Source organism: Tamandua tetradactyla, chromosome 7 (assembly GCF_023851605.1).
Source record: "Tamandua tetradactyla isolate mTamTet1 chromosome 7, mTamTet1.pri, whole genome shotgun sequence".
NCBI lineage: Eukaryota > Metazoa > Chordata > Mammalia > Pilosa > Myrmecophagidae > Tamandua > Tamandua tetradactyla.
The window spans coordinates 40,219,826-40,235,919 of NC_135333.1; the positions used below are offsets into that span (position 1 = coordinate 40,219,826).

At 35.9% G+C, this 16,094-nt stretch overlaps 1 protein-coding gene across 1 annotated transcript in view; it reads left to right on the top strand.

Annotated features, from left to right (window-relative positions):
- Nucleotides 1–16,094, top strand: part of ATXN10 (ataxin 10) — a 288,405-nt gene that overhangs the window by 123,303 nt on the left and 149,008 nt on the right. The window contains exons 8-9 of the mRNA XM_077169167.1: nt 10,981–11,089; nt 12,729–12,895. Coding sequence (XP_077025282.1) covers nt 10,981–11,089; nt 12,729–12,895 — 276 coding nt within the window. The remainder of the gene's footprint in view (nt 1–10,980; nt 11,090–12,728; nt 12,896–16,094) is intronic.

Here is a 16,094-nt window from a genome sequence, read left to right on the forward strand (position 1 = left end):
TCGTAATTTCTCTACTTTTTCATTCAGGTCCTCCCTATGTAATGTCACAGTCCCTCTCTGCCCACTTTGTACCCTGGAACTGCTGCCCTGGTCATTTTCGGTTTTATTTCAGTTATTCCTTGGTGGAGAAATTAGCTCTGTCTACTGTATTCTACCATTTTCCCTGAAGTCCTCAATTGTTAGGTTTTCTAAGTCAGCTAAGACCTCTATAAGAATTCTTTTTTAAAAATCTTTTAAAAAATTATATAAGTAATACATATTTACTTCAGAATAGCAAGAAAATATGGCTGAGGAAAAAATGCCTTTATTTCTACCATTGAGAGTTAGTGGGTTAAAAGAAAAATTCTGATTAATGTATTTTTCCAAATAGATAATCTCATATAACATACATAATGTGCACGCACGTGTATTTTAAAAATTAAATTATTCTGTGCTGTCTGTTAAAAGTTCTGTTTTTCCTTTTGCCATTTAACAGAATGTAAGCTCCATGAGGATAGGAAGCTGTTATGTCATAATAATATGTACATCGTAAACACCCAATATTTGCTGAATGAATACATAAAGAATACATTATGAAGTCTTTTAAAAAAAAAACTAGAATTTCATTTCAAATAAAGAATTTATTGTAATTTATTTACCAACTCCCTATAGTTGGCATTTAGGTTATTTCTTATTTTTAATTATACATGTCTATGAAACTTTTATCTTTGTAGTCAAATCCTTGAACCTTTCCATGGTTATTAACCTGGAACACAATCTTAGAAGTGAAATTGCTGGATAGAAAGGGACGTATATATTTTGAAGTTTCTGATTTGTATCTCCAAATTGCCTTTCAGAAAATTTGTTTCTATTACTTATCAGAGGAGATTTCTAATCATATGCCATCCTGGCTAACAACTCCAAATTGTTTTTTTGTTCTTCTTAAGCCTACCCTAGATCATTGAGTCTTTTCTTTACGATGGAGATTGAAGCTAGCTTATAAGAATTGTTTCCCTCTTTCCCACTTCAAAGTTTATTTTTTGTAGATTTATTCTTCCTTCCTTTCTGTCTTACAGTTAGACTTGTTCTTTCTTCTTTCTCTTCAGATTCTCTAATGCTATTCCTTCCTATTTTTTCCATGACAGTATTTTATCAATTTTAGTTTATCTTGCATCTTTGTTCTTTTGATAGAGATGCTTCTGTGGGAAACACTAGCAGTCATTATCATCAAACGTTTATGTGGTGGGCTCTACACTAAGCAGTTTTTGTTTTTCTTTCTTACTTTTTTCACTGTTTTCTCATGTTAATTTCTTTCCTTTCCCACTGACTTCTTAAAATAATAGGCCTTTCTTAATGCTGTTTTTGCTTTGTGACTTTGATTCTGGATCCCGTCAACTGAACTTGATCTCTACAGAGGTACGTATGATTTCCTCAGAGCCAAGTTCTTTCTCAGTCTTTATCCTCATTGATGTCTTTAACATTTAATGGTATTGGCTGTGTCTTTGCCATCAAAGTGTTGTCTTCTCCTTTGACTTCTTTTTTTCCCACATGGGCAGGCACCAGGAATCAAACCCGGGTCTCTGGCATGGCGGGCGAGAACTCTGCCACTGAGCCACCATTGCCCACCCTCTTCTCCCTTGACTTTCATGATCTTAGTTTTTACCAGGTCTTTTTAAGGGATTGTTCCAATTTGATTTTGGGATGGGCAGAATTTATCTTTCTTCTTTTATTCTACATGACCTTCTGCCAGAGTTCTTTTTTTCTCATCATGCTCTCATCCATTTTCATTTGGGTATCTCCAAAAATCTGTTTTTCCCCAAGCTATCTTTTGAGATTCACTGTCTGGTAGATGTATTTAATTCATTGCCCTGCATCATTTAAAGCTCAGCATGTCTAAAATGGAGTTTATCATATTCAGTGGTAAAACAAGTTTTCCTACTGACGTCCCAGTTTTTCTTAACATCCTTATTTTTGTGCTCATTTTTTTCTCTGGACTCAACCTACATGTCGTCCCTGACTCTCCCCTTGTCCTGGTCACTTGTTTTGAAAGAGTCTGGTTTATCAGATGCAAAGATAGTGGACTTGACGATGTAGCTGTAGAAACTACCCAGTTTGAAGCAGAAACAGAAAAAGAGCTGAGAAAATATATATTTTCAACAGGGACCTTTTGGTCAGTATCAGACAGTCTCTAGAATATGTGTAATTGGAATGCCATAAGGGAGAATGGGGCAGAAAATTATTTGAAGATGTAATGCTAAAAAAATGTTAAATATGAACCTCAACCAAGATAAATGCAAAGATAATCACAGCAATGTACCTCATGATTAAATTGTTAAAATATAATTGTAAGGAGAAAATCTTAAAAACAGTTAGGACATAAAAGGATATTAGGACTCCACTCAGGTCAAAATGGTAGTGTGAGACACTTCGGGGCTCTTTCCCCACTGGAGAGGAAATAGTTAAAGGACTGCAGTAATAGAGTGTGCTGGTTTGAAACTATTTTGTACCTCAGAAAGCCAAGTTCTTTAATCCTGAATTAGTATTTTAGGATGGGATCTTTTGATTAGGTGGTTACATGGAGATGTGTCTCCACCTGTTCAAGGTGGGGTTGCTTACTAGAGTCCTTTAAGAGGGAACCATTTTGGAAAGATGTGACAGAGCTGACAGAGTCAACATGATATCCAAATGTTTGGAGATACAGAACATAGAAGCCAGTTTGAAAATAGAAGCCAAAGACTCCTCCACCAGATACCAGCCATGTGCCTTCCTAGCTGACAGAGGTGTTCTTGTGACCTTTCTTATGTCAAGGTATCTTTCTCTGGATGCCTTAAATTGGACATTTTAATGGCCTTAGAAGTGTAAACTTGTAACTTAATAAATCCCCTTTTTAAAGGCTGTTCCATTTCTGGTACATTGCATTCCAGCAGTTTTAATAAACCAAAACACAAAGTGAGTACCAACTCAAGAAAAAGGTCACGTAAAAATGGTGGGATCTTCTGGAGCCCTGGTTGGCCCCTCTCCCACCCCTCAATGACTTGGCATGGAGCTTACCCTCACTCCCAGTGCAGATGCCTGGTCCTGGGTCTGGAGTGAGCAGGATAACCCTCATGCACCCACTGGGAGCATTTGTGTCTAGGCCACTCTTGTCTCGTGGTTTTGCTATCCCAAAACTTGGCCTGTGTGTAGACGGTGGCTCACTGAACTCCATTATAGAAGACTATGGTGAGTAGTCAAGTCGTGCTACCTGGGACAAGGGATTGTTGCCTGTAGAACATATAGTTCAGTGCCTAGGACTCAGAGGAAACTGTTCCTTAAAGAAGAGGGGAGGGGACATTTGTATCCCTATAAATTGGGGAATTCCTAGGGTCACATGCACATGTGCCAGACCTCTGTGCATGAGCACAGAGGACCAGAGAGGCCCCCATTCTTTGGCCTGGAGTTATCTCCAAAAGCATTGTGTGGATAAGCCCTGAGGGAGCACTCTAACACAGGTCAATATGCAATGATTGGGAAAGATGTTTTATTATTTTTTGCTGTTGTTAGCTCCTGGCTTTCAAGAAAAAGTCTTGTCACATTAGTTAGATGGAAGCTTAAGTAACATTTGCCCCAGAGTCTAATATCTACTGATAAAACATTTCTAAATATCAAAATGTCAAGGTTTCAACATAAGATTACAAGACATAGAAAGAAAAAGGAGTGATGGCACAGGCAAAGGAGAAGATGAAAGCATTAGAAACCATCAACGAGAAGGAGCAGATTGGGTAATATTAGACAAATACTTTAAAACAAAAAATGGTCCTAATTATGCTGAAAGAGCTAAAGTAAAACATGGGCAAAAAACTAAAGGAAACCAGGAAAGCGATAAATGAATACAGAGAGAATTTCAGTAGAGAGATAGACGTTATGTGAAGGAATCAAACAGCTGAAGACCACAGTAACAAAAATTTTAAAGTTTTCTGGAGGGGTTCAGTAGCAGATTGGAGCTGACAAAGAAAAAAATCAGAGAAATTGAAGATAAGACAATTGAAACCATGCAGTCTGAAGAGAAGAAAAAGAAAGAATGAAGAAAAGTAAACAGAGCCCATGGGATCTATGGGTCACCACCAAGCATACCAATATACACATCATGGGAGTCCCAGAGGAGAAGGAAGAGAGAAAGGAGCAGAGATTCAAAAACAGTAGTGGCTGAAAACTTACCTAATTTAACAAAAGACATAAAACATATATCTAAGAAGCTTAGCGTACTCTAAACAGGATAAAACCAAATAGACCCATGCCAAGGCAAATTATAGTTGAATTCTCAAATGCCAAGGTTAAAAGACCGATTTCTGAAAGTGGTAAAGAAAGAAGCAACATACCAGGTATAAGAAGGCCTCAGTAAGATTAAGTGCTAATTCCTCATCGCAAACCATGGAGGCAGGTTTCCACAGGAAGCCTTCTCCTGTGCATGACACAGATGGTCCAGTCAGTGTCCAAGGTGTTTTCCTAGTTTATGGCCCCACAGAAGGGCGTCCTAACTCTGCAACAGTCCTCGAAGTCTGAAGCCTGTTGGTTGAGTTTAACCATTTCACCTGCGTTTAATTCAGCACATCTTGTGCTAAGGAGAACCAGCCCATAGCTGACAGTATAAAAGTTTAACTTAGAGGCAGTTAGGATCTGTAAATTCAGGATTTTTGGAAAACCAATGGCTTTTCTTTCACAGCAGCAAAGCCAAGATGCTACTGGATCATTGGCTGTGATGCAGTTGAAGTGACAAGCAAGGGCTTCCTAAGCTCTTTTCTGTCTTGTCAGTCTCACAATCCAAATTGACCCCGTCAGAAAAATGCACATCAGGCCAGAAAATCACGAGCCTGTAAGGGTCAGGCATTCATTTCACAAGATCATAAGCCCACTACAAACTCCTTTTTAAAACTTAATCTGTGTCTGGAGAGTGCCTCTCTTTTCATCTTGTCTTCTTTTTCCAAAGGCTTAAACATCATCACTTGTTTGTTTGCCAGAGGCAAAAATCATCACTTATGTGGACTGTTGTGTTTCCAGTACTCAGAGAGTTTAAATTTTAACCCGTCCACTGGTGGTAAAAGCAGCGAAGTTGTGTCTCGTTAACACTTCTGTAAAGTGTTCCCTGATTGGGATAATCCTACTAGCATTTAAGAAATTACAAGCATGTAACATTCTACATCAGTTTTTACCATATATCCAGTTGAAATAACTATACAATGCAAAAACATTTTTTTCTTTTTTATTCTTTTTTTGTTTTATTTTCTCTTTGTATTTATGTAATTTTTATTTTTTGGCAAAAGCATTTTTTAAAAAAGTTCACTCCTGTTTTTCTCATTGTGTATTTATTCAAACCCCTGTTAGTAAATTTAGTGGGTTTTTAAGGGCTAAGATAACAGCTCCAGGGAGGATCCAGGCTAGATGCAAGGGGGCAAGACGTAGGGAGCCTTTTGCCACATTTATCGTAGCCAGATTGAAGAAATGGCTGGAATGTTACTACCTTGCTTCCCACACTTTTCTGGTTTATCCAAACTTTGCTCCAGCCCTGGGATATAACTTTTTTCTTATGTGGAAGAGAGAACAATGCAAACTTTTAGCATTTTTGGCTTATCCATAACTTATCTTTGGAAATCTTGGGCCCCTTTGTCCTCCCACCTGAAGGAGAAGACAAAAACCAAAGGAGTCGCCCAGACTGTGCTTTTCCCTTCACTTTAGGCAGCACAGTCAGTAGCAAGCAGGGGTTCCAGTGAATCAGCCCTCTTGGAGTTGATGCTGTCTTTCACAAATTCATAGGTAACTCTTAAAAATTTCTATTTTGAAATACTTTCAAACTCACGGGAAAATTACAGAAGTAATAGAAAACCTATACTGAGAACTCTACTGTGGCCTTACCCCCAGATACCCAGATCCACCAGTTTTAACATTTGCCATTTTGCCACATCATTTTTTTCTGTCAATCTATTTCCTCAACACTTGAGTGTAGGCAATATACATCATGCTCCTCTCTTATTCCTGCTATGCATATTTCCTAAGAACAAGTATACTCACTTATGTTTCTACTTTAAGTGCAGCTATCGAGCTCAAGGCATTTAGCATTGATATAAAACTTAGCATCTATATTCCAATTTTTTTTTGTATATTCAAACAATGTCCCTTTGAGCCTTTTCTCCTCTTTTATTAGATCCCATCCAGGATCGTGTTTTGCATTTAATTGTCACTATCTCTTTAGTTGGTCTTTCTTTTTTTTGCTTTTGTTTTTTTCACTTGTGGGAACACATATTTTGTTTTTGCTTTTTTACTTGTGGGAACATAACATAAATTTTCCCATTCCATGTACTTCCAAGCATCCCATTCACTAGGCTTAATCACATTCACCATGTAAGGGGCTGCCCTTAACTGAAATGATTGGAAGGCAGAAATTTGGGCTGGGCAGCAGAGCCTCTAGGATATTTGGTGTGTTCCTGCAGAACTGATAACTCTTGCTGTCAGCATAGGTCATGGTTGTGACTGCTTTGCCCATATGAGCATATTTCCCTTTTGGTCAATATTCTTTATTCCAAGTTCACTTTGACACCGATTTTCTATGCTGTGTTACACAGACCACGTTAGTTAGTTAGTTAAGTTTGTTTTTTGGTAATACCATGCACCTTTGCTTGAACATTTCTTGCCCAGTGCACAGCCTTTGCACGGATGCTCAAATTTTTGTACCTTCCAGGTGCCCCTTATGTCCGGGGAGCCTGGCCTGAGACCTGCTAGGCCCTACTCCTAATAATGCCAGTGTTTTGGTCCTCCTCTGTGATGGAAGAAGGGAAACTCTTAACTCAGGGGCTTGCCTTTCCTTTCTGAAAACAGGTTTTCCTTTGTTTCCAGCAGGAGGAGCAGTGAGCTGTACTTGAACTTTTTTTTTTTAACAGTTTTTTAGGGAATTATTAAAAGGAAGTAAAACTTAGATACTAGTTAAATCACGTTTTTAAACTTTTTAAGGCACTCATATTTAAAGTATAGATATTGTGTCAGACATTGTAGAAAGAAGTAACCTGACATAACTTTTTTATATTTAACATTTATATTTTTCTTTCAATTCAAGCTCACCTCAATTAGAAGTTTAAAGTTTCTTCTTTTTCCCCCCATCCCCCACCCCTTCCCACTTTTAGTTGTAAAAACTAAATGGCTGTTAAAACAAACAGCATACAATGGGTTGGTTTAAACAATGGGAATTTATTGGCTCACGATTTTGAGGCTAGAACAAGTTCAAAATTGAGGCATCAGCAAGGAGTGGTAATCTGGGCCTCCCTACTGGCAGCCCGTGGTTCTTGGCTTTTCCATCACAGGGCAGTGCACTTGGGTGATGTTTTCTCCCTGCCTTTCTGAGTTCCAGTGACTTTGGCTTCTGGCTGATCCCCCTCACTTCTCTCTCCATGTCCTATTTCCTTAGCATATAAGGACTTCAGCCATATTGGGCATGCCTTAGTTTGGGCATGCCTTAACCACTAACATATTTTTCTTGTTTTTCTTCCAGTTTTTTTATTAATACATACTTTTTTGAGGGCCATTTTACCCATTTTTAAACTTACGCTTTGGTGGCATTAATTAATTTCACAATGTTGTGCTACTGTCATCATTATCCATTATCAAAACTTTTTCATGAAAGGAAACCAAACTTCTGTACCCTAAAACAGTAACTCTTCATTTCCCCTGTTCTTCTGGCCTGGTAATCTCTCATCTACTTTCTGTCTCTATGAATATGCCCACTCAAAATGTGGAAATCCACAACTCTGTATACTAGTTCTTTTAGTATTTAAGTCAACATTTTTGATCAAGCTAGAATTTACTTTTGAAGAAAGAATAAGATGTGGATCCAAATGAATTATTTATTTATTTGAACTATATATGATTATAGAATCTTTGGTGTAAGCCTCTCTGGGTTTGTCTTGACTTCTTTGCTTACTAGTATATTATCTTGGAGAAGCCATTTAACTCCTGTATGTCCAAGCTTCTTTACATGTAAAGTGGGTTATATTTTAATGCAAGTGAGGCTTTTTAGCATACTGACTGGTACATCACAAATGTTCCCTAAATGTTATCTATTAATTATTGTATCCAACACCACTTGATGAATAATCCCTGTTCTTTCTACTAACTTTAAGGCTACCTGCCTTATATGCCTTATATATACCAAATTCTTATATGTTTTTTGAATATACTTCGGGATTTTCAGCTCTTTACAGAGGAAACCAATAAGATATTAACAACTGGTTCACAGAGCCATGTATTTATATATGGTAAAGGAATGCTGAAATGAATTTACATATAGATGCAAAACTGGTCCAACCATAAGGCAGTAATTAATGGTAGTCAAACTCGACTTGACTAATTTGGATTTATATGGATCAGAATCATTGACATTATCGTGAGTTTTCTGAAACTTACAAAGTTATAAAATAGCTAAAAGATACTGAAAGGGGCTATCAACCCAGACACGTGATCTAGACTGGAGAGTAATAATTGTTCCCATTTAAAAATCTTTCACAATTCTTCCTGACACAATTTTGTTCCTTTGATTAGTCTGACTTTTTTAAAAGATTTTTTTGGTCCTAGTTCCTATTAATAACTATTTTATTGACTAAAATTGGGGGTGTATCATGTAGGGGTAGATTTAATTTCTTTTGTATTTATTTTAGTTAATATTATAGAATTTGCAGTTGTAAGAAAGTTCTAGATCATCTCTTCCAACCCCCTAATTTTATTTTTGCTTTTGTATCATGGCAAGACAAAGACAGGGAAAAAAGTATACCGAAACTCCATGCACTACCACTCAGATTTCAATTTAGTTTTCATCCATAGCCCACCCATTCTTAAGCCAATTACCCTGATTTGAGTCAAAACTCCTACATTATCATATTATCAGTAAGTATTTTATAAGTATCCCTAAAAAGATAAGGGTTTCTTCAAGGAAACTATAACACAACTGGTATACCTAAAAATAAATAATTTTTAATATAAAATAAACAGTATTCAAAATTTATGGATTATCTGACGTTTTCTTCGATTTTATTTCTTTGAATCAGGAAGTCAATAAAGGCCATACATTGCAATTGTTTGATAAGTCTTAAATAAATCTCATTTAATCCATAAGTTCCCCTTTCCTCTCCCCACCAAACAGTTTTTGTGTGTGTGTGTTTTATTTGCTGAAATTGGGTTGTTTTTCCCATAGAGTTTTTCATAGTTTGGATTTTGATGAGTACATCTACCTCCATGCTGGTGTTTAATGTAGTCTTTTTTCTTTGCTTTTCCTTTGAATAAGAGGTAATTCCCAAAGCCTCTTCAGATTCCAGTTAAATTTCTTTGGTTGTGTAGTTTTATTGTTGATGTATGTTCTTTCAATGAGAGGCTCATAATATCTGGTTGTCTCTTTGGTATGTTAGCTGTGATTGAAGATTATCCAGATCCATTAATTCTTTAGGGATTAGAAAATGGTGTGTTTTGATTCTGTCATTCTGTGTTCATTTATTACCCAGAATATTTTATAAAGAGAAACTTTCCCTACTCAACTATTAGGTTATCCAAGATACATTGATTAAGAAATGCAGGAGAGATGCTTGCTTTCTTTCCAATCCCCCTGTGATTACCAATTTTCAAAGAAGTGAGTTGGTTTGGGGTCATCATCAAAGATGGTCACTTTTTTGTTTTATTGTATTTTATTATCATTACATAGTCATGGGTTTAAAACTGTTTGACTTGTTTTCAACTTGTTCCAGTTGTCCTTCTTCCTAATGTTCTACTGAGCCATCCTTGGCCAGGGGAAGCCTCTTCTACTTACTCCTGACATGGCCCTAGTGGTCTTTGGAAGCTTCTGTGCCAGTGGGAATGATGATGCCCAGGATCATCTATATGTACTTTGACTGGATCTAGATCAGCCATTTCTTGAAGGACAGATGGTCTCTAGAGATGAAAGTCTGAGCATCAGATGTGCCCATTGCCAGTGCTCAACTACTTGTTTAAAGGGAGCATACAGGAGTCCCCAAAGTTAATGGATTTGCCCAAACAAGAGTCTAATACTCTTTTTAAACTTATATTTCAGATTTATTTTCAATAAATGTATATTCAGAATTAGCAAAAGGTTGTATTTTATTCTTTCTTTGGAAGAATGCTATCTTTTTTTTTTTTGGCATGGACAGGCACCGGGAATTGAACCTCGTTCTCTGGTATGGCAGGTGAGATTTCTGCCACTGAGCCACCATTGCACCGCCTGAAGAATGCTATCTTTATGACCAAAATTTACTAGTCTTTACCACATTTTGCCAAATAATGTGTACTTTAAAGATGGGGTTCAAAATCTATGCAAAAATTGCATTTTAAAATTTTGTGTAGACTACCTCATGCCATGCATCAGATAGTTTCATAAATATATAAATAAATTATTTAGTAGCTATGTGAATGAATGTTTTCAAATAAGATTATCTTTTCCAATCCACCTGTATATTGCATGTAGGTTTATATTTACTGAGAAATAATTTGAGTTATTACCCAGCCAGAGTTCTTTAAACTACAGCATTATACAGTATTCCTGTGGATATGGAATTAATGTATTTCTTGGGATATTTGCATTTTTAAAGTGGAATTGCATGCTGGGGATACTTTAAGAGAAAAGTATTTGCATAAATGTTATGTATGTAGCTAGCAATTTTGAGCATTTATTCTACTGTTGGAAGATATTTTTGCTTGAATCAGAGCTTTTCCTGGTTCTTTGCTCCAAGAAGACACATAATGACACATAATCTTGCATTCTTGATGGCAGATGTCTGCAGTTAGTGAAAATGACTATTCATGTACAACTTTAATACTTCTGTCTTGTTCTTCATAGCTTTGTTTCTCTCCTTAGTGTATTATAAGCACTGGCTTTTTCACATGTATTGTAATCTTTAATTTTCTCATAACTGTTTATAACAGTCAAATCATTTACCTTAAAATGTGCTTAAAAGTTACGTTTCCTTTCCTTTTTAGGAGGCACTGGCTATAATCAGGCTCCTTGATGTCCTTTGTGAAATGACTGCTAATACTGATCTGCTTGGCTATCTGCAGGTTTTTCCTGGCTTGCTGGAAAGAGTAGTTGGTGAGTGAAATGTCACATATATAATTACTGTTACTTAAGAAATCATTCATTTTTTCTTATTGTAAATCCAAGCACAAATCCTTAATTATCTGTTTAGTGATATGTTTTTGAGATTTTTGAATATTTTTTCTTGAGATAAATCATGGTATCATGATAGCAGCTCAAGGCTTTAGAGCCAGATAAACCCTAGATAGACCACATCCTAATTTTGCTAATTACCTGCTGTTTAACCCGGATTACCTAATGAATAAGATGAAGATAATAATGACTGTTATGCAAGGTGCACATAATAGATATTTCATTAGGAGTGGTTTTGACGATGTTGGTAGTGGTGATTGGGTTTGCAATGATGATGGCTGTTTTTATTTTACTGTGGCTTTCCAAAATTTGTAAGTAAACTTTTCCCAGTTACATTTATTGGGTATAAGTGCCTGACACATTGTACTCATGTATTAGATTCTTATCAGAAAACTGTTTTTAACAGTAAATCATTGTTTGAAATGTTAATCCTGGGGTTAGCTTTGTTTATGGTTTTGCTATTGACTTTCACTATTTTTTCCTTTAAAACAGATAGTATATTTATTATACATAATACATATACTAAGAAACTAATGTATACTAATTATACATAATTAGTATGTATACTAATACTTATACATAAACTAAGAAAGTAGATTGATTTTAAATTTAAAGCAACATTTAAAAAATATATTGGACTATTAGAGTGTTAATGTCATTTTGCCATACCCCCTTTGTAATTTTTAATGTAACTATTATGTTTCTCATTTTGTAAGTGAAAGAAACAAAGACATTGTATATATTTGCTTTGAAAATTTCATGCTGCTCCAGTGGCAGAGCCAGATGGATGGCTTCTCCTCATGGATGCCCAGAAGCTTTGTCTCTGCTCCCATTCTGAAAGATGCATCTAGACTCTCGGACCATTGTTTTATTTTGAATGCAATATTTTCAGTGACAATTAAAATAAATACTATGAACCTGGGAAGCGGTATACGATAGTGGAAAGAACATGGAGCCAGAGTAGACCTGGTTGACATCCCAGCTCTGCCAAATTACTAACTTCTCTGATTTCTTCATTTTAAAATCGAGACTGGTATCTGCCTTTAATGTTTCTTGAGAGGGTTAAATCAGGTAATCCTAATTTGTATTAAGGTTTGTGAACATAGCTCCTGGAAAATTGTCTTTTCATAGGTTACCTAGAGGTTTTTCATAGAATAGTAACAATGTTAATTTATTTCTTCTGAATGTAGCTGAAATGGAGCTACAGGGAACATGTAATTTCTTCTGATTGATCAATGAGAAAAAAATAAGCACTATTCTTGGTTTCTATCATAAGGGTGATTGCATAAAGATAAGAAGGAAAATTTTTAGCTAACTTTTCTTTGTGAATAAATAGAATGTCCAAATTCAGGATAATCATGATGGTTTATCTCCCCAAACCAGAATAGTGAAAAAATGGGAAGCAAAATGAAAGAGCATTGTAATAATTATGTAAAGAAAACTCTCAATACTTTACCTTTATTTTATTCTATTACAATAAATGAGATTTGTTTATGGAAAAATGACAAAATATTAAAAATAACTTTCCTATGAAAAATGAAGTTTATTCTCTTTATTACAGACCTTTTACGACTGATTCATGTAGCTGGAAAAGACACCACAAATGTCTTCAGTATCTCTGGTTGTATGAAAGCAGGTGATGTCTCAAACATGGCTGAGGGGTTTAAGTCCCATCTCATTCGTTTAATTGGAAATCTGTGTTACAAGAATAAAGATAATCAAGACAAGGTAAGAGTATTTCTTAGTAAGAAGTATTGTATGTGTGTGGCTTCATATAGAAATCATTCTTTAGACATTAGAATACATTGACTTCTTTTGGAGTTGAAGTTTTTGAGGGCTTAGAAAGTATCTTGTTGATTATATGTGTATTTTTTGATGCCCACAGACAAACATAATGTGTTATATTTGTATTAGAGTTTGTATTTTTGTACTTTCGCATTGTCCTCTACCATTTGTCCTTAGTATTTTGAGCCAATCTCCTTTTAAAAATAAAAAAAATAATAAATAGATTGGGGAACTATGGTGTATATATACAATGCACTACTGAGCTGCTGCAAGAAGGAATGAAGTTGTGAGGCATGCAACTGGATGAATGAACTTTAAGAACTGTATGTTGAATGAGTTGTCAGGAACAAAAAGACAAATACTATCATGCCTCAATTATATAGACTAACTATAATATAAAAATTCAGTGAATAAGAGTTGAGAGCATTAATTATCAGGTTGGAGCTTATTGTAAAGAGTCCTAGATTGTAACAGTCAGATATATTCAGGAGGTGTAATTGTTAATTCTAAATTCTGAGATATTACCGAGCTGTTTGTATGTAACATGGTCTTTCCCAGAACTTCGGGTATTTATGTGACACCTGAGACTCAGTGTTAGAGCTCTGAAGGTGTGAAAGTCAGCAGTACCCCATACAGGAACTGTTTAAAAAAGTTGAAAAAGTGATCAGACATCAAGTAGAGATATGAATGAAGCTGATCTGGATAGGACTAAGGTATATCAGAAGACTGGGTAAAGGATATCATCCATATTTTAGAACTTTAACCTCTGTGTGAGACTATAGGGAGAGATGTTTCTTTGGTTAAAAATGTATATTTTGGGTAGTACATTTCTTAATTTAATTTAACTTGTATGATCAGTTTGTTGAACACCGTTAAGTACAGGCAGTCTTGAAATTTTGATAGTTAGCATGATGCTCCAGTAAATCCCAGAGTGATTTGGACAGTGAATAAAGAAGTATTTGCAAAGTCCCCCTAGGGGAATGGGGAGAAAGGGGGAAAGATTCAACTTCCCCATCTGGACAATTTCTGATACTCTAACAAGCAGTGAGGACAACCAAATGAATAGGTGAGCCCTCGGTCTTGGTGTTTGCCCCTATGAAACTTACTCCTGCAAAGGATAAGCTGAGCCTATTTAAAATTAGGCCTAAGAGTCACTCCCAGAGAACCTCTTTTGTTGCTCCGATGTGGCCTCTCTCTCTAAGCCTACACAGCAAGTGAGCCCACTGCCCTCCCCTCTCCCTACCACATGGGACATGACTCCCAGGGGTGTAAATCTCCTTGGCAACATAGGACAGAAATACTGGGATGAGCTGAGACCTGGCATCAAGGGATTAAGAAAACTTTGTTGACCAAAAGGAGTAAGAGAGAAATGAGAAAAAAAATAAAGTTTCAGTGGCTGAGAGATTTCAAACAGAGTTGAGAGGTTATCCTGGAGGTTATTCTTATGCATTATATAGATATATTTTTTCAGTTTATAGTGTATTGGAATAGCTAAAAGGAAGTACCTGAAACTGTAGAGCTATGTTCCAGTAGCCTTGTTTCTTAGAGATGATTGTATAATGATAAAGCTTTTAGAGTGTGACTGTGTGATTGTGAAAACCTTGTGTCCGATGCTCCTTTTATCTAGGGTATGGACAGATGAGTAAAAAATATGGATAAAAAAATAAATAACGGGGAACAAAGATTAAAATAAATTGGGAAGATGGAAATACTAGTGGTCAATGAGAGGGAGGGATAAGGGGTATGGTATGTATGAGTTTTTTGTTTTTTCTTTTTCTTTTTCTGGAGTGATGCAAACGTTCTAAAAAATGATCGTGGTGATGAATACAGAACTATGTGATGATATTGCAAGCCATTGATTGCATACCATGTATGGAATGTTTGTATGTTAAGAATGTTTGTGTTTGTATGTTGTTTTTATCAATAAAAATATTTTTTTAAAAATGGTCAGTTTGTCCTTAAGCCTTTAAACACATTCTTATATCGATATGGGCAGTCATTAAAAAAGACATTTGAAGAATATGGAAAAATAACTACCGCATAGTAGACATTTAATAAGCAGCAGTTATTGAACATTATTTTGAGAAAAAACAAACCAAAAAAACCTTAACTTACTTATATATCTTCTGCTTATGAATGATAGCATTATAAGCCTTTTCTTCTAGGTGTTTTGAAATGAACTGAGTAACTTTTAATTATTGTCCTTTTAAACTCCATAGAGTGCCATTAGAAACCTATTTTGTTTAAATAGCTTTAAGCTATTATTGATAACATGAGAGGATGGTAACAAAGATAGGGCAGGAGAATTGGACCACTTGTTTCACATTGCACTAGCCTTCCTTGAGTTCTGCTTTGGGAGGCAATTGTTTTGCCTCATCACATCTTATGCATATGTGTGGCAGATTATAATTTCCAAAAATGGTCTCCATACCCTTGAATTTAAGTAGGCCCTGTGACTGTTGAACAATAATTTTGGTACTAGTAATCCTGTACCTTTTCTGGCATATCCCTTCACTGGCTTGGTAGATTCCTTTTCTGGCCTCTTAGAAGCCAGTTACTAGGTAAAAAGTACAGATAGTCTGAGATGACCATGCTGTAAATTGCTGGGTCCATGAAAAGGAGAATGAAAAGAGAGAGACTAGACAAGGAGCACCAAATCACTAGGTGTAAGAGTGAGAAACCATCTTGCAAATAGGTGCTTCAGCTATATTAAGACACTCAAATTTCACACAAACAGGTAGATTCTGGAGTTGAATTAATACTTGGAGAAAGAAAATAGCAAAGTGTGTGCCATATAGGGCAATTAAAACTCTTGATAAAAACTCTTCAGTCTTTGTAACTTGAAAATCAAAAAAACAATGTTTGGGTATTTTGGAAGGTGAGGGGGGACTCTCAGGTCCAAATTCTCTGTATCAATCATCTGAATCTCTGGCTAATGCCAGAATCACACGTGTGTGGGGCAGGCTCCAAGCAATTAAGCTACGGATAGAATAATTGAACTGAGATTTGAGCATCCACCCAGAGTTTATATTTTTAAGTTCATCTAAAATAATTGTCTGGTAAAACAAAATACCAACACTCTTTAGAAGAATATAACAGAATCCAGGGTTTCCATAGAAAAAAATCAAAATCTAGAATATAA